The 25,774-nt window shown below is 46.2% G+C and overlaps 1 protein-coding gene across 3 annotated transcripts in view; it reads right to left on the reverse strand.

Moving 5' to 3' along the window:
• Window positions 1-2,714: 2,714 nt before the first annotated feature.
• The window catches only part of map3k22 (mitogen-activated protein kinase kinase kinase 22), an 81,720-nt gene continuing 58,660 nt past the window's right edge, over window positions 2,715-25,774 (reverse strand). Inside the window, exons 11-17 of one of the 3 annotated variants that reach the window (XM_045710744.1) lie at window positions 20,709-20,780; window positions 19,787-19,954; window positions 13,562-13,710; window positions 12,018-12,131; window positions 10,828-10,957; window positions 4,039-4,216; window positions 2,715-3,801 (exon numbers count right to left, since the gene is read on the reverse strand). In XM_045710744.1, coding sequence (XP_045566700.1) covers window positions 3,573-3,801; window positions 4,039-4,216; window positions 10,828-10,957; window positions 12,018-12,131; window positions 13,562-13,710; window positions 19,787-19,954; window positions 20,709-20,780 — 1,040 coding nt within the window. In that variant the 3' untranslated portion in view covers window positions 2,715-3,572. Of the gene's footprint in view, window positions 3,802-4,038; window positions 4,217-10,733; window positions 10,958-11,999; window positions 12,132-13,561; window positions 13,711-19,786; window positions 19,955-20,708; window positions 20,781-25,774 lie in introns of those variants that run through there. The other 2 variants (XM_045710743.1, XM_045710745.1) reach the window with 2 other exon arrangements.

Consider the following 25,774-nt stretch of genomic DNA (forward strand, 5'->3'; position numbering starts at 1 on the left):
CTCCGGAACTAAGAGCAGTGTGAGACAAGGCAGTGACATGGATCAACAGTATTCACCAACAGTTTGTTCATGACTTAGTAACACTGTTTATAAGGAGATCATGTTGATGACAGTGACATGGTTATAAGGAGAGGGAGGATAGTGATGCATATGGCGATGGTACCTGACGTAGCCCGTTCCATAGCTGGCTGCTCCTTCTAGCCTCTCTTCCCATCCAGTCCTTTAGATTTGTTCTGCCTCTGCCAAGGTTACACTACTACTAAAGCCATGTCAAGTCTTTCTCAGCCCAAGATAAAACAGCATGAACCACCAGCCACAGTCTAGTGAGTGAGCCTCAGTCTGCCGATGGCTGAATCATGTAACTCAAGGCAATATGGTGATAGTATTGAATAATGTTTGGTTTGATATGATGCCTGGACCTGCTCAATCAGACCAGCTATTAAAACATTCCCCACAGTCTTTACATCAGATTCCCATTAGGTCCCATGCAGTAACAAGGCTAGCACAGTAGCCTACAGTTTACACCAAGCTGCCAGTCAACATCTGAGGACAACCTACAGCAGATGGGTCCTCGGTACAGGGAGACTATCTATCTATCTATCTATCTATCTATCTATCTATCTACCTACCTACCTACCTACCTACAGCAGAGGGGTAGGTCCTCGGGACAGGGAGACTATCTGGAGTGAGAAAGTGGCTGAGAAATCCACGTTCTCTTTGTGCTAAATGTAAAGGAGGTCATGCGAGTACCTCCTCGTCCCGATTTCGCCCATACCTGGACTGAACTCAGGTGCCTTACTAGCACATGTGACCGCACTCCTGAAGCATCTTACCATTCGGCGCCACGTGAAACGCTAGCTAATCGCTGGCGGAAGTGGGGACACTTCAGACTGAAGTGTAGGTATCACACATCCACTCAGGTTACACTAACTTTCCTTGTCATTCTAAACAACACAGAGTACAGCTGAATTGGGAAGTTTACATCCACTTAGGTTGGAGTCGTTAAAACTTGTTTTTCAACCAGTCCACAAGTTTCTTGTTAACAAACTATATAGTTTTGGCAAGTCGGTTAGGACATCTACTTTCTGCATGACACAAGTCATTTTTCCAACAATTGTTTACAGACAGATTATTTCACTTATAATTCACTGGATCACAATTCCAGTGGGTCAGAAGTTTACATACACTAAGTTGACTGTGCCTTTAAACAGCTTGGAAAATTCCAGAAAATGATGTCAAGGCTTTAGAAGCTTCTGATAGGCTAATTGACATAATTTGAGTCAATTGGAGGTGTACCTGTGGATGTATTTCAAGGCCTACCTTCAAACTCAGTGTCTCTTCGCATGTCTGGTTTATCCTTGGGAGCAATTTCCATACGTCTGAAGGTACCACGTTCATCTGTACAAACAATTGTACCCAAGTATAAAGACCATGGGACCACGCAGCCGTCATACCGCTCAGGAAGGAGACGCGTTCTGTCTCCTAGAGATGAACGTACTTTGGTGCGAGAAGTGAAAATCCATCCCAGAACAACAGCCTTGTGAAGATGCTGGAGGAAACAGGTACAAAAGTATCTATATCCACAGTAAAATGAGTCCTATATCGACATAACCTGAAATGCCGCTCAGCAAGAAAGAAGCCACTGCTCCAAAACCGCCATAAAAAATGCCAGACTACCGTTTGCAACTGCACATGGGGACAAAGATCGTACTTTTTGGAGAAATGTCCTCTAGTCTGATGAAACTGTTTGGCCATAATGACCATCGTTATGTTTGGAGGAAAAAGGGGGAGGTTTGCAAGCTGAAGAACACCATCCCAACCGTGAAGCATGGGGGTGGCAGCATCATGGTGTGGGGGGGCTTTGCTGCAGGAGGGACTGGTGCACTTCACAAAATAGATGGCATCATGAGGGAGAGAAATTAGGTGGATATATTGAAGCAACATCTCAAGACATCAGTCAGGAAGTTAAAGCTTGGTTGCAAATGGGTCTTCCAAATGGACAATGACCCCCAAGCATACTTCCAAAGTTGTGTCAAAATGGCTTAAGGACAACAAAGTCAAGGTATTGGAGTGGCCATCACAAAGCCCTGATCTCAATCCCATAGAAAATTTGTGTGAAGAACTGAAAAACCGTGTGTGAGCAACGAGGCCTACAAACCTGACTCAGTTACACCAGCTCTGTCAGGAGGAATGGGCCAAAATTCACCCAACTTATTGTGGGAAGCTTGTGGAAGGCTACCTGAAACGTTTGACCCAAGTTAAACAATTTAAAGGCAATGCTACCAAATACTAATTGAGTGTATGTAAACTTCTGACCCACTGGGAATGTGATGAAAGAAATAAAAGCTGTAATAAATCATTCTCTCTACTATTATTCTGACATTTCACATTCTTAAAATAAAGTGGTGATCCTAACTGACCTAAAACAGGGAATTTTTATTAGGATTAAATGTCAGGAATTGTAAAAAACAGAGTTTAAATGTATTTGGCCAAGGTGAATGTAAACTGCAGACTTCAACTGTATATGGAGTTGGAAGTTATCACAAAACATTTTCTGGATTTCAGGCTGAGGACTGATTCACTGGCTAAGAAATCAAAGTTCTACATGTGGGAAGTTATTTTTGTTTCCAACTCTGGGAAGAGGAAGGAGTATTACTGAACTCTCTTTGGACAGTTCTGTGCTGATGAACAATATACACTGGGATAGAACGAAACATGGCACATACATGTATTTTAACAGGCTGGTCAGCGTAAGAGAATTGCTTGCTTATACACAGTGAGTAACCATTCACAACAATACAAATGTTTGGTATTTTTCTCCAAACAGTGGAGAAAAAAAAAACATTTCTCTCATTATGAAATTATAAAAATGTAAAATATATTTACAGCATCCATTTTGATTATCCTGCATTGGGGCACCTACTGAATACATGGTTTAACATGTCCAACGGTCTCTTTCCGAATGAGAAAGAGCGTCATGTTGTAGAAAACAGGGTCATTCTGTAAAATGTACATAAATTCTATTTTACAACTTGTCATTCATTGTAAGGTGTTTGACAATTCAGACAAAACTAAAATGTACATATATCTCAGGTCAAAATATAGACCTCAACTGTTAAGGTAACTGCAAGTGTTCATCTAGGATGGATTAGAAAAATTGTTCACAATCCCCTTTTGAAGCAGAATATTACTCAAAGACGACTAAATGACAGTCCTGACAGGTCTGGGGTCAGTTAGCTGGTGGAGGAGAGAGACTGGGGCTCAGGTTATGATCAGGTCTGGGGTCAGTTAGCTGGTGGAGGAGAGAGACTGGGGCTCAGGTTATGATCAGGTCTGGGGTCAGTTAGCTGGTGAATGAGAGGTCTGGGGTCAGTTAGCTGGTGGAGGAGAGAGACTGGGGCTCAGGTTATGATCAGGTCTGGGGTCAGGTAGCTGGTGAATGATCAGGTCTGGGGTCAGTTAGCTGGTGGAGGAGAGAGACTGGGACTCAGGTTATGATCAGGTCTGGGGTCAGTTAGCTGAGCTGTGGAGAGGCCTGGAAGGCAGGGTGTCCCTGGGGGCGGGGTCAGAGGTCAGAACCCCCCTTGGACGAAGGGGTGTGAGAGGAGGTTTTCGGCCGTGGGACGCCACTTCTCCTCTATGAACACCTGGCGTACAAAGTCCCGGGCGGCCTCGGAAACGCCCTCCGGGAGGAAGGGCTTGGTGGGCTGTGTGGCTATCTTAAAGATAGCTGCCATGACCTCGTATTCCGCCCAGGGAGGCTTCTGGGTAAGCATCTCCACCACCGTGCACGCCACAGACCTGACAGACAAAAAATGTAAAATAAACTTTACGGAGACAGACCCACTTCATCTAGTACAGGAGACAAACATGAGAAATAAAATCAACTTTAACATTAGTGTATATTCTTAAACAAGGCAAGAAAATCAGGAATTTGTTTAACAAAAAAAACATTGATATCGCAAAACGTTCTTGTGGAAGTGTGAATGGCACTAAAAGAGTCATCAGACTGCATCATGAGTCTATGCTATTTTTTACCAGACATCAGCTTTGCGTCCATATCCTTCTCCGTTGATGACTTCCGGGCTCATCCAGTAAGGTGTACCGGTGACGGTTTTGATTCCACTTCCTGACATACAGATGGTCTGGATGCGTTTACTGGCCCCAAAGTCCCCCAGCTTTATGTTGCCAGTGGAGTCTCTCAGGATGTTGGCACCTAGAGGACAACAGAGTTAGTATGAAGGAAAATACTAATACTATATAATATAATAAATACTACCACTATATAATATAATAAATACTACCACTATATAATATAATAATACTACCACTATATAATATAATAAATACTACCACTATATAATACAATAAATACTACCACTATATAATACAATAAATACTACCACTATACAATATAATAAATACTATAAAACTACCACTATATAATAAATACTATAAAACTATCACTATATAATATAATAATACTATAAATACTACCACTATATAATATAATAATACTATAAAACTACCACTATATAATATAATAAATACTACCACTATATAATATAATAAATACTACCACTATATAATAATACTATAAAACTACCACTATATAATATAATAATACTATAAAACTACCACTATATAATATAATAAATACTACCACTATATAATATAATAAATACTACCACTATATAATATAATAAATACTACCACTATATAATATAATAATACTATAATACTACCACTATATAATATAATAAATACTACCACTATATAATATAATAATACTATAAAACTACCACTATATAATATAATAAATACTACCACTATATAATATAATAATACTATAAAACTATCACTATATAATATAATAAATACTACCACTATATAATATAATAAATACTATCACTATATAATAATACTATAAAACTACCACTATATAATATAATAATACTACCACTATATAATAATACTATAAAACTACCACTATATAATAATACTATAAAACTACCACTATATAATAATACTATAAAACTACCACTATATAATATAATAAATACTACCACTATATAATAATACTATAAAACTACCACTACATAATATAATAATACTATAATACTACCACTATATAATATAATAAATACTACCACTATATAATAATACTATAAAACTACCACTATATAATATAATAAATACTATAAAACTACCACTATATAATATAATAAATACTACCACTATATAATATAATAACACTATAAAACTACCACTATATAATACAATAAATACTACCACTACATAATATAATAAATACTATCACTATATAATAATACTATAAAACTACCACTATATAATATAATAAATACTATAAAACTACCACTATATAATATAATAAATACTACCACTATATAATACAATAAATACTACCACTACATAATATAATAAATACTATCACTATATAATAATACTATAAAACTACCACTATATAATATAATAAATACTATAAAACTACCACTATATAATATAATAAATACTACCACTATATAATATAATAACACTATAAAACTACCACTATATAATACAATAAATACTACCACTACATAATATAATAACACTATAAAACTACCACTATATAATAAATACTACCACTATATAATATAATAATACTATAAAACTACCACTATATAATATAATAAATAGTACCACTATATAATATAATAATACTATCACCACTATATAATAATACGATCACTATATAGTATAATAATACTACCACTATATAATATAATAATACTACCACTATATAGTATGATAATACTATACTACTACCACTATATAAAATAATAATAATGCCACTATATACTATTATACTTTCACTATATAATATAATAATACTACCACTATATAATACAATACTACCACTATATACTATAATAAATACTACCACTATATAATATAATAATACTATAAAACTACCACTATATAATATAATAAATACTATCACTATATAATAATACTATAAAACTACCACTATAATAATATAATAATACTATAATACTACCACTATATAATATAATAAATACTATCACTATATAATAATACTATAAAACTACCACTATAATAATATAATAATACTATAATACTACCACTATATAATATAATAATACTATCACCACTATATAATAATACGATCACTATATAGTATAATAATACTACCACTATATAATATAATAATACTACCACTATATAGTATAATAATACTATACTACTACCACTATATAAAATAATAATACTGCCACTATATACTATAATACTTTCACTATATAATATAATAATACTACCACTATATAATACAATAATACTACCACTATATACTATAATAATACTACCACTACTATATAATACTATAATACTACCACTATATAATACTAAAATAATACTACCGCTATATAATATAATAACACTACCCCTATATAATACTGCCACTATATAATACAATAATACTACCACTTTATAATACTATAATACTTACCACTATATACTATAATAATACCGCTATATAATAATACTACCACTATATAATAATACAACACTACCACTAGTCTCTTGACACATGGGCCATAATCTTAGGTTCATTCACCTTCACAGTAGCACTATGGTAGTGAGGTAGTGCTACTGTGAAGGTGAATGAACCTACCGTAATGAGGTAGTGCTACTGTGAAAGTGACTGAACCTACGGTAATGAGGTAGTGTTACTGTGAAGGTTAATGAACCTACGGTAATGAGGTAGTGTTACTGTGAAGTTTAATGAACCTACGGTAATGAGGTAGTATTACTGTGAAGGTGAATGAACCTACGGTAATGAGGTAGTATTACTGTGAAGGTGAATGAACCTACGGTAATGAGGTAGTGCTACTGTGAAGGTGAATGAACCTACGGTAATGAGGTAGTATTACTGTGAAGGTGAATGAACCTACGGTAATGAGGTAGTGCTACTGTGAAGGTGAATGAACCTACGGTAATGAGGTAGTATTACTGCGAAGGTGAATGAACCTACGGTAATGAGGTAGTGCTACTGTGAAGGTGAATGAACCAACGGTAATGAGGTAGTGCTACTGTGAAGGTGAATGAACCTACGATAATGAGGTAGTATTACTGTGAAGGTGAATGAACCTACGGTAATGAGGTAGTGCTACTGTGAAGGTGTATGAACCTACGGTAATGAGGTAGTATTACTGTGAATGGATCAATGGTCCTGTCTGAATATGATTACAGGTTTCATCAGTCAGCTCTGGTGGAATGGTGAACGAGGTCAGACAGTAAAGTTAGACTAGCTCACACATTATGCAATCTCTATTGCACTCCACACTGCCCTTTCCCACCTGGACAAGAGAAACACCTATGTGAGAATGTTGTTCATTGACAACAGCTCAGTGTTCAACATCATAGTGCCCTCAAAGCTCATCACTAAGCTAAGGACCCTGGGACTAAACACCTCCCTCTGCAACTGGATCCTGGACTTCCTGACGGGCCGCCCCCCAGGTGGTGAGGGTAGGTAACAACACATCCGCCACGCTGATCCTCAACACTGGTGCCCCTCAGGGGTGCGTGCTGAGTCCCCTCCTGTACTCCCTGTTCACCCACGACTCCAACTCAATCATCAAATTTTGTGACGACACGACAGTGATGAGACAGCCTATAGGGAGGTCTGAGACCTGGCCGCGTGGTACCAGGACAACAACCACTCCCTCAACGTCAGTAAGACCAAGGAGCCGATCGAGGACTACAGGAGAAAGAGGGGAGAGCCCGCCCCCATTCACATAAACGGGGCTGTAGTGGAGCGAGTCAAAAGCTTCAAGTTCCTCAGTGTCCACATCACTAAGGATCTATCATGGTCCACACACCAACACAGTCATGAAGAGGGCACGACAACGCTTCTTCCCCTCAGGAAGCTGAAAAGATTTGGCATGGACCCTCACATATCTTTAAAAAGTTCTACAGCTGTACCATCGAGAGCATCTTGACTGGCTCCACTTGGTATGGAAACTGCTTGGCATCTGACCGCAAGGCACTACAGAAGGTAGTGCGTACAGCCCAGTACATTACTGGGGCCGAGCTCCCTGCCATCCAGGACCTCTATACCAGGCGGTGTCAGAGGAAGGCCCTAAAAATTGCTACCAGGACTATCTGCATTGACCCTTTTCTACACTAACATGTCTGGCTCATTACATACGCTGCAGCTACTGTTTATTACCAAATCAAAGATTACTTGTCACATGCGCCGAATACAACAGGTGTTGACCTTACAGTGAAATGCTGAATACAAGCTCTTAACCAAAAATGCAGTTTTAAGAAAATACCCCCCCCCGCAAAAAAAAGAGATATGAATAACAAATAATTAAGGAGCAGCAGTAAATAACAATAGCGAGGCTACATACAGGGGGTACCGGTACAGAGTCAATGTGGAGGCTATATACAGGGGGTACCGGTACAGAGTCAATGTGGAGGCTATATAGAGGGGGTACCGGTACAGAGTCAATGTGGAGGCAATATACAGGGTATTACGATACAGAGTCAATGTGGAGGCTATATACAGGGGGGTACCGGTACAGAGTCAATGTGGAGGCTATATACAGGGGGTACCGGTACAGAGTCAATGTGGAGGCTATATACAGGGGGTACCGGTACAGAGTCAATGTGGAGGCTATATACAGGGGGTACCGGTACAGAGTCAATGTGGAGGCTATATACAGGGTATTACGGTACAGAGTCAATGTGGAGGCTATATACAGGGGGTACCGGTACAGAGTCAATGTGGAGGCTATATACAGGGGGGTACCGGTACAGAGTCAATGTGGAGGCTATACAGGGGGTACCGGTACAGAGTCAATGTGGAGGCTATATACAGGGGGTACCGGTACAGAGTCAATGTGGAGGCTATATACAGGGGGTACGAGTACAGAGTCAATGTGGAGTCTATTTACAGGGGGTACCGGTACAGAGTCAATGTGGAGGCTATATACAGGGGGTACCGGTACAGAGTCAATGTGGAGGCTATATACAGGGGGTACCGGTACAGAGTCAATGTGGAGGCTATATACAGGGGGGTACCGGTACAGAGTCAATGTGGAGTTTATATACAGGGGGTACCGGTACAGAGTCAATGTGGAGGCTATATACAGGGGGTACCGGTACAGAGTCAATGTGGAGGCTATATACAGGGGGGTACCGGTACAGAGTCAATGTGGAGGCTATATACAGGGGGTACCGGTACAGAGTCAATGTGGAGGCTATATACAGGGGGTACCGGTACAGAGTCAATGTGGAGGCTATATACAGGGGGTACCGGTACAGAGTCAATGTGGAGGCTATATACAGGGGGTACCGGTACAGAGTCAATGTGGAGGCTATATACAGGGTATTACGGTACAGAGTCAATGTGGAGGCTATATACAGGGGGTACCGGTACAGAGTCAATGTGGAGGCTATATACAGGGGGTACCGGTACAGAGTCAATGTGGAGGCTATATACAGGGGGTACCGGTACAGAGTCAATGTGGAGGCTATATACAGGGGGTACTGGTACAGAGTCAATGTGGAGGCTATATACAGGGGGTACCGGTACAGAGTCAATGTGGAGGCTATATACAGGGTATTACGGTACAGAGTCAATGTGGAGGCTATATACAGGGGGTACCGGTACAGAGTCAATGTGGAGGCTATATACAGGGGGTACCGGTACAGAGTCAATGTGGAGGCTATATACAGGGGGTACCGGTACAGAGTCAATGTGGAGGCTATATACAGGGGGTACCGGTACAGAGTCAATGTGGAGGCTATATACAGGGGGTACCGGTACAGAGTCAATGTGGAGGCTATATACAGGGGGGACCGGTACAGAGTCAATGTGGAGGCTATATACAGGGGGTACCGGTACAGAGTCAATGTGGAGGCTATATACAGGGGGTACCGGTACAGAGTCAATGTGGAGGCTATATACAGGGGGTACCGGTACAGAGTCAATGTGGAGGCTATATACAGGGTATTACGGTACAGAGTCAATGTGGAGGCTATATACAGGGTGTTACGGTACAGAGTCAATGTGGAGGCTATATACAGGGTATTACAGTACAGAGTCAATTTTGAGGCTATATACAGGGGGTACCGGTACAGAGTCAATGTGGAGGCTATATACAGGGGGTACCGGTACAGAGTCAATGTGGAGGCTATATACAGGGGGTACCGGTACAGAGTCAATGTGGAGGCTATATACAGGGGGTACCGGTACAGAGTCAATGTGGGGGCTATATACAGGGGGGTACCGGTACAGAGTCAATGTGGAGGCTATATACAGGGGGTACCGGTACAGAGTCAATGTGGAGGCTACATACAGGGGGTACCGGTACAGAGTCAACGTGGAGGCTATATACAGGGAATTACGGTACAGAGTCAACGTGGAGGCTATATACAGGGGGTACCGGTACAGAGTCAATGTGGAGGCTATATACAGGGGGTACCGGTACAGAGTCAATGTGGAGGCTATATACAGGGGGTACCGGTACAGAGTCAATGTGGAGGCTACATACAGGGGGTACCGGTACAGAGTCAATGTGTGGGGTCACCGGTTTTGAGGTAATTGAAGTTAAACAAACCTAATATCTATCCTGTTGCCTAGTCACTTTAGTTCTAGTTATATGTACATACACTATATATACAAAAGTATGTGGACATGCCTTCAAATTAGTGGATTCGGCTATTTCAGCCCCACCCGTTGCTGACTGGTGAATAAAAATATCTCTGTACGATCATGTCGCTGTGTGACTGGACCTTTGATATCTCTGTGAACGATCATGTTGCTGTGAAGGTAGAAGACTCCCTGGAGGATCTGTCTGGTGTAGCGTCGCGTCACCTTCTCTGTCAGCGCCCCGTACGCCTTCAACTGGTCCTTAATGGAACCCTGAAACAGACAGACAGACTGGTCAGACAGACAGACAGACAGGTCAGACAGACAGACAGACTGGTCAGACAGACAGACAGACTGGTACAGACAGACAGACAGACAGACAGACTGGTCAGACAGACAGACAGACTGGTCAGATAGACAGACAGACTGGTCAGACAGACAGACAGACAGACAGACTGGTCAGACAGACAGACAGACTGGTCAGACAGACAGACAGACAGACAGACTGGTCAGACCGACAGACAGACTGGTCAGACCGACAGACAGACTGGTCAGACAGACAGACAGACTGGTCAGACAGACAGACAGACTGGTCAGACAGACAGACAGACAGACAGACTGGTCAGACAGACAGACAGACTGGTCAGACAGACAGACAGACTGGTCAGACAGACAGACAGACAGACAGACAGACTGGTCAGACAGACAGACAGACTGGTCAGACAGACAGACAGACAGACAGACTGGTCAGACAGACAGACAGACTGGTCAGACCGACAGACAGACTGGTCAGACAGACAGACAGACTGGTCAGACAGACAGACAGACTGGTCAGACAGACAGACAGACTGGTCAGATAGACAGACAGACTGGTCAGACAGACAGACAGACAGACAGACTGGTCAGACAGACAGACAGACTGGTCAGATAGACAGACAGACTGGTCAGACCGACAGAGAGACCAGACCGACCGGGGGGCCAGACAGACCGACAGGGGGGCCAGACCAGAGCGACCAGGACAGAGAGACCAGGACAGAGACCAGACAGGACAGGACAGAGACCAGACAAACGGACCGACCGACAGCTGCCCCCTACGCACCCCAGCCGCCCCCTACGCACCCCAGCCGCCCCCACGCACCCCCCAGCCGCCCCCAACGCACCCCAGCCGCCCCCACGCACCCCCCAGCCGCCCCTCACGCACCCCCAGCCGCCCCCAACGCACCCCAGCCGCCCCCCACGCACCCCCAGCCGCCCCAGCCGCCCCCCACGCACCCCCCAGCCGCCCCCATGCACCCCCCAGCCGCCCCCTACGCACCCCAGGCATGAACTCAACAAAGATGGTGAGTTTCCTCTTCTCCAGGTCCCTCGAAGACCCGTAGTACTGAACGATCCGCTCGTGATGCAGGTTCTTCAACAACTGGACCTCACATTCCAGAGCATTCACCTCCTAGAGGGGGGAGAGAAAAGGGGAGAGAGGGGGAGATAAAGGGGGAGAAAAACAGAGGGGAGAGAGAGAAGGGGGAGATAAAGGGGGAGATAAACAGAGGGGAGAGAGAGAAGGGGGAGATAAAGGGGGAGATAAACAGAGGGGAGAGAGAGAAGGGGGAGATAAAGGGGGAGATAAACAGAGGGGAGAGAGAGAAGGGGGAGATAAAGGGGGAGAAAAACAGAGGGGAGAGAGAGAAGGGGGAGATAAAGGGGGAGATAAACAGAGGGGAGAGAGAGAAGGGGGAGAGAAAGGGGGGAGATAAACAGAGGGGAGAGAGAGAAGGGGGAGATAAAGGGGAGATAAACAGAAGGGGAGAGAGAGAAGGGGGGAGATAAAGGGGGAGATAAACAGAGGGGAGAGAGAGAAGGGGGAGATAAAGGGGGAGATAAACAGAGGGGAGAGAGAATGGGGAGATAAAGGGGGAGATAAACAGAGGGGAGAGAGAGAAGGGGGAGATAAAGGGGGAGAAAAACAGAGGGGAGAGAGAGAAGGGGGAGATAAAGGGGGAGATAAACAGAGGGGAGAGAGAGAAGGGGGAGATAAAGGGGGAGATAAACAGAGGGGAGAGAGAGAAGCGGGGGAGATAAACAGAGGGGAGAGAGAGAAGCGGGGGAGATAAAGGGGGAGATAAACAGAGGGGAGAGAGAGAAGGGGGGGAGATAAAGGGGGAGATAAACAGAGGGGAGAGAGAGAAGGGGGGGAGAGAGGGGGAGATAAACAGAGGGGAGAGAGAGAAGGGGGGGAGAGAGGGGGAGATAAACAGAGGGGAGAGAGAGAAGCGGGGGAGATAAAGGGGGAGATAAACAGAGGGGAGAGAGAGAAGGGGGGAGATAAAGGGGGAGATAAACAGAGGGGAGAGAGAGAAGGGGGGAGATAAATCAGTGGTGAGAGGAGAAGGTGGTGAGATAAAGGGGAGATAAACTGTGGGGAGAGAGAGCTATGTGTGAGAGAGGGAGTAAATCAGAGGGAGAGAGTAGCTCGTGGGGAGAGAGGGGGAGATAAACAGAGGGGAGAGAGAGAAGGTAAATCTGTGTTCTCAGGTAGCTCTGTGTTGTGACAGGTAAATCTGTGTTCTCAGGTAGCTCTGTGTTGTGACAGGTAAATCTGTGTTCTCAGGTAGCTCTGTGTTGTGACAGGTAAATCTGTGTTCTCAGGTAGCTCTGTGTTGTGACAGGTAAATCTGTGTTCTCAGGTAGCTCTGTGTTGTGACAGGTAAATCTGTGTTCTCAGGTAGCTCTGTGTTGTGACAGGTAAATCTGTGTTCTCAGGTAGCTCTGTGTTGTGACAGGTAAATCTGTGTTCTCAGGTAGCTCTGTGTTGTGACAGGTAAATCTGTGTTCTCAGGTAGCTCTGTGTTGTGACAGGTAAATCTGATCCCTCCCACTCACCTTGCTTGTTTCCTGACAGTCGGGGTCAAAGGGCACCTGTTTGGCGGCCAACTCCCGTCCGGTGTCGGCGTCGTAACAGAGGTATACCTCCCCAAACGCCCCGCGACCCAGCAGCTTCCCCTGACGCCAGTTCACCGGCGCCTGCGGAGCTACAAGACAGAACACACCACACGTCATAAACTAGGAGGACACGCCACGTCTCCAGCCTAACACCTCCCACACGTCTCCAACCTAACACCTCCCACACGTCTCCCACCTAACACCTCCCACACGTCTCCAACCTAACACCTCCCACACGTCTCCAACCTAACACCTCCCACACGTCTCCAACCTAACACCTCCCACACGTCTCCAACCTAACACCTCCCACACGTCTCCAACCTAACACCTCCCACACGTCTCCAACCTAACACCTCCCACACGTCTCCAACCTAACACCTCCCACACGTCTCCAACCTAACACCTCCCACACGTCTCCAACCTAACACCTCCCACACGTCTCCAACCTAACACCTCCCACACGTCTCCAACCTAACACCTCCCACACGTCTCCAACCTAACACCTCCCACACGTCTCCAACCTAACACCTCCCACACGTCTCCAACCTAACACCTCCCACACGTCTCCAACCTAACACCTCCCACACGTCTCCCACCTAACACCTCCCACACGTCTCCAGCCTAACACCTCCCACACGTCTCCAGCCTAACACCTCCCACACGTCTGCAACCTAACACCTCCCACACGTCTCCAACCTAACACCTCCCACACGTCTCCAACCTAACACCTCCCACACGTCTCCAACCTAACACCTCCCACACGTCTCCAACCTAACACCTCCCACACGTCTCCAACCTAACACCTCCCACACGTCTCCCACCTAACACCTCCCACACGTCTCCAACCTAACACCTCCCACAAGTCTCCAACCTAACATCTCCCACACGTCTCCAACCTAACACCTCCCACACGTCTCCAACCTAACACCTCCCACACGTCTCCAACCTAACACCTCCCACACGTCTCCCACCTAACACCTCCCACACGTCTCCAACCTAACACCTCCCACACGTCTCCAACCTAACACCTCCCACACGTCTCCAACCTAACACCTCCCACACGTCTCCAACCTAACACCTCCCACACGTCTCCAACCTAACACCTCCCACACGTCTCCAACCTAACACCTCCCACACGTCTCCAACCTAACACCAGGGTCTGTAGTGACAACTCTAGTACTGAGATGCAGTGCCTTAGACCGCTGTGCTACCTCGGGAGTATTACTACACTGTTGGAGCTAGGAACACAAGCATTTCACTACACCCACAATAACATCTGCTAAACATGTGCAAACGAGAGCAATCCAATTTGATTTGATCTATGGATAAGAATGCAGACGTGTTTGTGCTGATAAAAGAAGAAGGGTTGAATGAATTCAACTGTCTCAAAGTAAAATCAGAAACTGCACTGTTCACAAGTTCACAACCTTTGCAGTGAAATGCAGTACCGTGCAGTTCATAACGTCACCAGTAGATGTCAGCATGTGTATTGAGTAGATTCCCTACAGTCAAAAGTCATGAAAAGAAACACGAATGCAGCCTTGCAATGGGAGCTCCCGTACGGACAAGTTAATTACGAAAATGTTTATTTTTAATTTATTTTTTTAAGTACCCTTTTTAATCCTCATGTTTGTGATATCCAAATTGGTAGTTACAGTCTTGTCCCATCGCAGCAACTCCAGTACGGACTCGGGAGAGGCGAAGGTCCAGAGCCGTGCGTCCTCCGAAACACGACCCTGCCAAGCCGCTCTGCTTCTTGACACACTGCTCACTTAACCCAGAAGCCAGCCGCACCAATGTGTCTGAGGAAACACCGTATACCTGGTGAAGGTGTCAGCGTGCACTGCGCCCAGCTCGCCACAGGAGTCGCTAGAGCGCGAAGGGACAAGAACATCCCTTCCGGCCAAACCCTCCCCTAACCCGGACGACACTGGGCCAATTGTGCATCGTCCCATGGGTCTCCCGGTCATGTACGGCTGTGACAGAGCCCGGGATCGAACCCAGATCTGTAGTGACGCCTCAAGTACTGCAGTGCCTAAGTCATTCAGCTCATCAGGAGGTCGTTAGAGGACCTGGTATGTCTGTAACCAGGAGGTCGTTAGAGGACCTGGTATGTCTGTAACCAGGAGGTCGTTAGAGGACCTGGTATGTCTGACTGTAACCAGGAGGTCGTTAGAGGACCTGGTATGTACTGTAACCAGGAGGTCGTTAGAGGACCTGGTATGTCTGTAACCAGGAGGTCGTTAGAGGACCTGGTATGTCTGTAACCAGGAGGTCGTTAGAGGACCTGGTATGTCTGTAACCAGGAGGTCGTTAGAGGGCCTGGTATGGCTGTAACCAGGAGGTCGTTAGAGGACCTGGTATGTCTCACTGTAACCAGGAGGTCGTTAGAGGGCCTGGTATGTCTGTAACCAGGAGGTCGTTAGAGGACCTGGTATGTCTGTAACCAGGAGGTCGTTAGAGGACCTGGTATGTCTGTAACCAGGAGGTCGTTAGAGGACCTGGTATGTCTGTAACCAGGAGGTCGTTAGAGGACCTGGTATGTCTGTAACCAGGAGGTCGTTAGAGGACCTGGTATGTCTGTAACCAGGAGGTCGTTAGAGGACCTGGTATGTCTGTAACCAGGAGGTCGTTAGAGGACCTGGTATGTCTCACTGTAACCAGGAGGTCGTTAGAGGACCTGGTATGTCTGTAACCAGGAGGTCGTTAGAGGACCTGGTATGTCTGTAACCAGGCGGTCGTTAGAGGACCTGGTATGTCTGACTGTAACCAGGAGGTCGTTAGAGGACCTGGTATGTCTGTAACCAGGAGGTCGTTAGAGGACCTGGTATGTCTCACTGTAACCAGGAGGTCGTTAGAGGACCTGGTATGTCTGTAACCAGGAGGTCGTTAGAGGACCTGGTATGTCTGTAACCAGGAGGTCGTTAGAGGGCCTAGTATGTCTGTAACCAGGAGGTCGTTAGAGGGCCTAGTATGTCTGTAACCAGGAGGTCGTTAGAGGACCTGGTATGTCTGTAACCAGGAGGTCGTTAGAGGACCTGGTATGTCTGTAACCAGGAGGTCGTTAGAGGACCTGGTATGTCTGTAACCAGGAGGTCGTTAGAGGACCTGGTATGTCTGTAACCAGGAGGTCGTTAGAGGACCTGGTATGTCTGTAACCAGGAGGTCGTTAGAGGACCTGGTATGTCTGTAACCAGGAGGTCGTTAGAGGACCTGGTATGTCTGTAACCAGGAGGTCGTTAGAGGACCTGGTATGTCTGTAACCAGGAGGTCGTTAGAGGACCTGGTATGTCTCACTGTAACCAGGAGGTCGTTAGAGGACCTGGTATGTCTGTAACCAGGAGGTCGTTAGAGGGCCTGGTATGTCTGTAACCAGGAGGTCGTTAGAGGACCTGGTATGTCTGTAACCAGGAGGTCGTTAGAGGACCTGGTATGTCTGTAACCAGGAGGTCGTTAGAGGACCTGGTATGTCTGTAACCAGGAGGTCGTTAGAGGACCTGGTATGTCTGTAACCAGGAGGTCGTTAGAGGACCTGGTATGTCTGTAACCAGGAGGTCGTTAGAGGACCTGGTATGTCTGTAACCAGGAGGTCGTTAGAGGACCTGGTATGTCTGTAACCAGGAGGTCGTTAGAGGACCTGGTATGTCTCACTGTAACCAGGAGGTCGTTAGAGGACCTGGTATGTCTGTAACCAGGAGGTCGTTAGAGGGCCTGGTATGTCTGTAACCAGGAGGTCGTTAGAGGACCTGGTATGTCTGTAACCAGGAGGTCGTTAGAGGACCTGGTATGTCTGACTGTAACCAGGAGGTCGTTAGAGGACCTGGTATGTCTGTAACCAGGAGGTCGTTAGAGGACCTGGTATGTCTGTAACCAGGAGGTCGTTAGAGGGCCTGGTATGTCTGTAACCAGGAGGTCGTTAGAGGACCTGGTATGTCTGTAACCAGGAGGTCGTTAGAGGACCTGGTATGTCTCACTGTAACCAGGAGGTCGTTAGAGGACCTGGTATTTCTCACTGTAACCAGGAGGTCGTTAGAGGACCTGGTATGTCTGTAACCAGGAGGTCGTTAGAGGACCTGGTATGTCTGTAACCAGGAGGTCGTTAGAGGACCTGGTATGTCTCACTGTAACCAGGAGGTCGTTAGAGGACCTGGTATGTCTCACTGTAACCAGGAGGTCGTTAGAGGACCTGGTATGTCTGACTGTAACCAGGAGGTCGTTAGAGGACCTGGTATGTCTGTAACCAGGAGGTCGTTAGAGGACCTGGTATGTCTGTAACCAGGAGGTCGTTAGAGGACCTGGTATGTCTCACTGTAACCAGGAGGTCGTTAGAGGACCTGGTATGTCTCACTGTAACCAGGAGGTCGTTAGAGGACCTGGTATGTCTGTAACCAGGAGGTCGTTAGAGGACCTGGTATGTCTGTAACCAGGAGGTCGTTAGAGGACCTGGTATGTCTGTAACCAGGAGGTCGTTAGAGGACCTGGTATGTCTGACTGTAACCAGGAGGTCGTTAGAGGACCTGGTATGTCTGTAACCAGGAGGTCGTTAGAGGACCTGGTATGTCTGTAACCAGGTCGTTGTTAGAGGACCTGGTATGTCTGACTGTAACCAGGAGGTCGTTAGAGGACCTGGTATGTCTGTAACCAGGAGGTCGTTAGAGGACCTGGTATGTCTGTAACCAGGAGGTCGTTAGACAACCTGGTATGTCTGACTGCAACCAGGAGGTCGTTAGAGGACCTGGTATGTCTGTAACCAGGAGGTCGTTAGAGGACCTGGTATGTCTGTAACCAGGAGGTCGTTAGAGAACCTGGTATGTCTGTAACCAGGAGGTCGTTAGAGGACCTGGTATGTCTCACTGTAACCAGGAGGTCGTTAGAGGGCCTGGTATGTCTGTAACCAGGAGGTCGTTAGAGGACCTGGTATGTCTGTAACCAGGAGGTCGTTAGAGGACCTGGTATGTCTGTAACCAGGAGGTCGTTAGAGGACCTGGTATGTCTGTAACCAGGAGGTCGTTAGAGGACCTGGTATGTCTGACTGCAACCAGGAGGTCGTTAGAGGACCTGGTATGTCTGTAACCAGGAGGTCGTTAGAGGACCTGGTATGTCTGTAACCAGGAGGTCGTTAGAGGACCTGGTATGTCTGTAACCAGGAGGTCGTTAGAGGACCTGGTATGTCTGTAACCAGGAGGTCGTTAGAGGACCTGGTATGTCTCACTGTAACCAGGAGGTCGTTAGAGGACCTGGTATGTCTGTAACCAGGAGGTCGTTAGAGGACCTGGTATGTCTGACTGTAACCAGGAGGTCGTTAGAGGACCTGGTATGTCTGTAACCAGGAGGTCGTTAGAGGACCTGGTATGTCTGTAACCAGGAGGTCGTTAGAGGACCTGGTATGTCTGTAACCAGGAGGTCGTTAGAGGACCTGGTATGTCTGACTGTAACCAGGAGGTCGTTAGAGGACCTGGTATGTCTGACTGTAACCAGGAGGTCGTTAGAGGACCTGGTATGTCTGTAACCAGGAGGTCGTTAGAGGACCTGGTATGTCTGTCTGTAACCAGGAGGTCGTTAGAGGACCTGGTATGTCTGTCTGTAACCAGGAGGTCGTTAGAGGACCTGGTATGTCTGTAACCAGGAGGTCGTTAGAGGACCTGGTATGTCTGTAACCAGGAGGTCGTTAGAGGACCTGGTATGTCTGTAACCAGGAGGTCGTTAGAGGACCTGGTATGTCTGTAATCAGGAGGTCGTTAGACAACCTGGTATGTCTGACTGCAACCAGGAGGTCGTTAGAGGGCCTGGTATGTCTGTAACCAGGAGGTCGTTAGAGGACCTGGTATGTCTGACTGTAACCAGGAGGTCGTTAGAGGACCTGGTATGTCTGTAACCAGGAGGTCGTTAGACAACCTGGTATGTCTGCTGTAACCAAGGAGGTCGTTAGAGGACCTGGTATGTCTGCTGTAACCAGGAGGTCGTTAGAGGACCTGGTATGTCTGTAACCAGGAGGTCGTTAGAGGACCTGGTATGTCTGTAACCAGGAGGTCGTTAGAGGACCTGGTATGTCTGTAACCAGGAGGTCGTTAGAGGACCTGGTATGTCTGAATGTAACCAGGAGGTCGTTAGTGGACCTGGTATGTCTGACTGTAACCAGGAGGTTTATATTGGTCTGTAACTCACATTTGTGTGCTTCCCTGCGGGGGCAGCTCTTCTCTGTGACTCGGCCCAGTGTTCGGAGGTCGCTGTACTGCAGAGTACTGTCTCCGTTGTACCTCCGGGACTGACTGGATGGAACCAGCTGAAACAGGTTCTCCTGAGGCATGAAGCTCCGAGGGAACGTCCTCCGACCTGGACACACACAAGTTAATTTTTATGCAGAACCATGTTAATTTTACTAAACAGTACACAGGCATACACACACAGTTCTGAGTACGACAACGGACCGTTAAAGCAAGCATACTACCAACTATCACCTTCTGGTGATGAAAGATTACGCATATTATGGACACGTTGGAACTGCGGATAGTTGGAGGTTTAAAAACCTGGTAACATTTACTTGGAGGAGGCTTAAAAACCTGGTAACATTTACTTGGAGGAGGCTTAAAAACCTGGTAACATTTACTTGGAGGAGGCTTAAAAACCTGGTAACATTTACTTGGAGGCTTAATCAAACTAGTCAGATTATTTTCTGTTATTACTGTCTTACTGTGTAACGATAGAGCAGCATTGTTCAGGAGAAAGCCCTTTTACTGTGTAATAATAGAGCAGCATTGTTCAGGAGAAAGCCCTCTTACTGTGTAACGATAGAGCAACATCGTTCAGGAGAAAGCCCTCTTACTGTGTAACGATAGAGCAACATCGTTCAGGAGAAAGCCCTCTTACTGTGTAACGATAGAGCAACATCGTTCAGGAGAAAGCCCTCTTACTGTGTAACGATAGAGCAACGTCGTTCAGGAGAAAGCCCTCTTACTGTGTAACGATAGAGCAACATCGTTCAGGAGAAAGCCCTCTTACTGTGTAACGATAGAGCAACATCGTTCAGGAGAAAGCCCTCTTACTGTGTAACGATAGAGCAACATCGTTCAGGAGAAAGCCCTCTTACCATCGCTGTAGTCTTTGCTGCCATTGGACAAGTGGAATTGACGAGGGAAAGTTCCTCCTTTACTGTGGCGCCCTGCAGGGGGAGCAGAGACAGAGATTTAGCCAGCCAGTCATCCAGTCAGCCAGCCAGCCAGCCAGCCAGCCAGAGCCAGCCAGCCAGCCAGTCCATCCATCCATCCATCCAGCCAGCAATCCATCCAGCCAGCCAGCAATCCATCCATCCATCCAGCAATCCATCCAGCCAGCCAGCCTGCAATCCATCCAGCCAGCCAGCCATCCATCCAGCCAGCAATCCATCCAGCCAGCCAGCCATCCATCCATCCATCCAGCCAGCAATCCATCCAGCCATCCAGCCAGCCATCCATCCAGCCAGCCAGCCATCCATCCAGCCAGCCAGCTAACCATCCAGCGTTGTCACTACAATACAGTACAATGATAGTGCCCTCTAATCACATCGCTAAACTGTTGAACAAGTAAGCAACAGCAGATAGTCATGTCCTACTAATGACTAGATGAAGGAGGAAGGTAGGGAGGAGGAGGAAGGAGGGAGGAGGAAGGTAGGGGGGAGGAAGGGGGGGAGGAGGAAGGTAGGGGGGAGGAAGGGGGAGGGAGGAGGAAGGTAGGGGGGAGGGACGGAGGAAGGAAGGAGGGACGTAGGAGGAAGGAAGGAGGGACGTAGGAGGAAGGAAGGAAGGAGGTAGGGAGGAGGGAGGAAGGAGGGAGGCTAACATCCCCACATCCCGGAGAGCTGAGATGACAAATCAAATCAAGTTTTATTAGTCACATGAAGCTGAATACAACAGGTGTAGTAGACCTCACAGTGAAATGCTGAATACAACAGGTGTAGTAGACCTCACAGTGAAATGCTGAATACAACAGGTGTAGTAGACCTCAAAGTGAAATGCTGAATACAACAGGTGTGGTAGACCTCACAGTGAAATGCTGAATACAACAGGTGTGGTAGACCTCACAGTGAAATGCTGAATACAACAGGTGTGGTAGACCTCACAGTGAAATGCTGAATACAACAGGTGTGGTAGACCTCACAGTGAAATGCTGAATACAACAGGTGTAGTAGACCTCACAGTGAAATGCTGAATACAACAGGTGTAGTAGACCTCACAGTGAAATGCTGAATACAACAGGTGTAGTAGACCTCACAGTGAAATGCTGAATACAACAGGTGTAGTAGACCTCACAGTGAAATGCTGAATACAACAGGTGTAGTAGACCTCACAGTGAAATGCTGAATACAACAGGTGTAGTAGACCTCACAGTGAAATGCTGAATACAACAGGTGTAGTAGACCTCACAGTGAAATGCTGAATACAACAGGTGTGGTAGACCTTACAGTGAAATGCTGAATACAACAGGTGTAGTAGACCTCACAGTGAAATGCTGAATACAACAGGTGTAGTAGACCTCACAGTGAAATGCTGAATACAACAGGTGTAGTAGACCTCACAGTGAAATGCTGAATACAACAGGTGTAGTAGACCTCACAGTGAAATGCTGAATACAACAGGTGTGGTAGACCTCACAGTGAAATGCTGAATACAACAGGTGTAGTAGACCTCACAGTGAAATGCTGAATACAACAGGTGTAGTAGACCTCACAGTGAAATGCTGAATACAACAGGTGTAGTAGACCTCACAGTGAAATGCTGAATACAACAGGTGTAGTAGATCTCACAGTGAAATGCTGAATACAACAGGTGTAGTAGACCTCACAGTGAAATGCTGAATACAACAGGTGTAGTAGACCTCACAGTGAAATGCTGAATACAACAGGTGTAGTAGACCTCACAGTGAAATGCTGAATACAACAGGTGTAGTAGACCTCACAGTGAAATGCTGAATACAACAGGTGTAGTAGACCTCACAGTGAAATGCTGAATACAACAGGTGTAGTAGACCTCCCAGTGAAATGCTGAATACAACAGGTGTAGTAGACCTCACAGTGAAATGCTGATTACAACAGGTGTGGTAGATCTCACAGTGAAATGCTGAATACAACAGGTGTAGTAGACCTCACAGTGAAATGCTGAATACAACAGGTGTAGTAGACCTCACAGTGAAATGCTGAATACAACAGGTGTAGTAGACCTCACAGTGAAATGCTGAATACAACAGGTGTAGTAGACCTCACAGTGAAATGCTGAATACAACAGGTGTAGTAGACCTCACAGTGAAATGCTGAATACAACAGGTGTAGTAGACCTTACAGTGAAATGCTGAATACAACAGGTGTGGTAGACCTCACAGTGAAATGCGGAATACAACAGGTGTAGTAGACCTCACAGTGAAATGCTGAATACAACAGGTGTAGTAGACCTCACAGTGAAATGCTGAATACAACAGGTGTAGTAGATCTCACAGTGAAATGCTGAATACAACAGGTGTAGTAGACCTCACAGTGAAATGCTGAATACAACAGGTGTAGTAGACCTCACAGTGAAATGCTGAATACAACAGGTGTAGTAGACCTCACAGTGAAATGTTTACTTACGAGCCCTTAATTATGAGCAAATAAACAACAATGCAGTTTTAAAAAATACAGATAAGATACAGAGATACGCTACATACAGGGGGTACCGGTACAGAGTCAATGTGGAGGCTATATACAGGGGGTACCGGTACAGAGTCAATGTGGAGGCTATATACAGGGAGTACCGGTACAGAGTCAATGTGGAGGCTATATACAGGGGGTACCGGTACAGAGTCAATGTGGAGGCTATATACAGGGGGTACCGGTACAGAGTCAATGTGGAGGCTATATACAGGGGGTACCGGTACAGAGTCAATGTGGAGGCTATATACAGGGGGTACCGGTACAGAGTCAATGTGGAGGCTATATACAGGGGGTACCGGTACAGAGTCAATGTGGAGGCTATATACAGGGTATTACGGTACAGAGTCAATGTGGAGGCTATATACAGGGTGTTACGGTACAGAGTCAATGTGGAGGCTATATACAGGGGGTACCGGTACAGAGTCAATGTGGAGGCTATATACAGGGGGTACCGGTACAGAGTCAATGTGGAGGCTATATACAGGGGGTACCGGTACAGAGTCAATGTGGAGGCTATATACAGGGGGGTACCGGTACAGAGTCAATGTGGAGGCTATATACAGGGGGTACCGGTACAGAGTCAATGTGGAGGCTATATACAGGGGGTACCGGTACAGAGTCAATGTGGAGGCTATATACAGGGGGTACCGGTACAGAGTCAATGTGGAGGCTATATACAGGGTATTACGGTACAGAGTCAATGTGGAGGCTATATACAGGGGGTACCGGTACAGAGTCAATGTGGAGGCTATATACAGGGGGTACCGGTACAGAGTCAATGTGGAGGCTATATACAGGGGGTACGGGTACAGAGTCAATGTGGAGGCTATATACAGGGGGTACCGGTACAGAGTCAATGTGGAGGCTATATACAGGGGTATTACGGTACAGAGTCAATGTGGAGGCTATATACAGGGTGTTACGGTACAGAGTCAATGTGGAGGCTATATACAGGGGGGTACCGGTACAGAGTCAATGTGGAGGCTATATACAGGGGGTACCGGTACAGAGTCAATGTGGAGGCTATATACAGGGGTACCGGTACAGAGTCAATGTGGAGGCTATATACAGGGGGTACCGGTACAGAGTCAATGTGGAGGCTATATACAGGGGGTACCGGTACAGAGTCAATGTGGAGGCTATATACAGGGGGTACCGGTACAGAGTCAATGTGGGGGCTATATACAGGGGGTACCGGTACAGAGTCAATGTGGAGGCTATATACAGGGGGGTACCGGTACAGAGTCAATGTGGGGGCTATATTCAGGGGGTACCGGTACAGAGTCAATGTGGAGGCTATATACAGGGGGTACCGGTACAGAGTCAATGTGGGGGCTATATACAGGGGGTACCGGTACAGAGTCAATGTGGAGGCTATATACAGGGGGTACCGGTACAGAGTCAATGTGGGGGCTATATACAGGGGGTACCGGTACAGAGTCAATGTGGAGGCTATATACAGGGGGTACCGGTACAGAGTCAATGTGGGGGGCTATATACAGGGGGTACCGGTACAGAGTCAATGTGGAGGCTATATACAGGGGGTACCGGTACAGAGTCAATGTGGGGGCTATATACAAGGGGTACCGGTACAGAGTCAATGTGGAGGCTATATACAGGGGGTACCGGTACAGAGTCAATGTGGAGGCTATATACAGGGGGTACCGGTACAGAGTCAATGTGGAGGCTATATACAGGGGGGTACCGGTACAGAGTCAATGTGGAGGCTATATACAGGGGGTACCGGTACAGAGTCAATGTGGAGGCTATATACAGGGGGGTACCTGTACAGAGTCAATGTGGAGGCTATATACAGGGGGTACCGGTACAGAGTCAATGTGGAGGCTATATACAGGGGGTACCGGTACAGAGTCAATGTGGAGGCTATATACAGGGTATTACGGTACAGAGTCAATGTGGAGGCTATATACAGGGTGTTCCGGTACAGAGTCAATGTGGAGGCTATATACAGGGTATTACGGTACTGAGTCAATGTGGAGGCTATATACAGGGTATTACGGTACTGAGTCAACGTGGAGGCTATGTACAGGGGGTACCGGTACAGAGTCAATGTGGAGGCTATATACAGGGGGTACCGGTACAGAGTCAATGTGGAGGCTATATACAGGGGGTACCGGTACAGAGTCAATGTGGAGGCTATATACAGGGGGTACCGGTACAGAGTCAATGTGGAGGCTATATACAGGGGGTACCGGTGCAGAGTCAATGTGGAGGCTATATACAGGGGGTACCGGTACAGAGTCAATGTGGAGGCTATATACAGGGTATTACGGTACCGAGTCAATGTGCGGGGGCACCGGTTAGTTGAGGTAGTATGTACATGTAGGTAGAGTTATTAAAGTGACTATTCATAGATGATAACAGAGAGTAGCAGCAGTGTACACGAGGGGGGGGGCAATGCAAATAGTCTGGGTAGCCATTTGATTAGCTGTTCAGGAGTCTTATGGCTTGGGGGTAGAAGCTGTTTAGAAGCC

Source organism: Salmo salar, chromosome ssa29 (genome assembly GCF_905237065.1).
Source record: "Salmo salar chromosome ssa29, Ssal_v3.1, whole genome shotgun sequence".
NCBI classification, from domain to species: domain Eukaryota; kingdom Metazoa; phylum Chordata; class Actinopteri; order Salmoniformes; family Salmonidae; genus Salmo; species Salmo salar.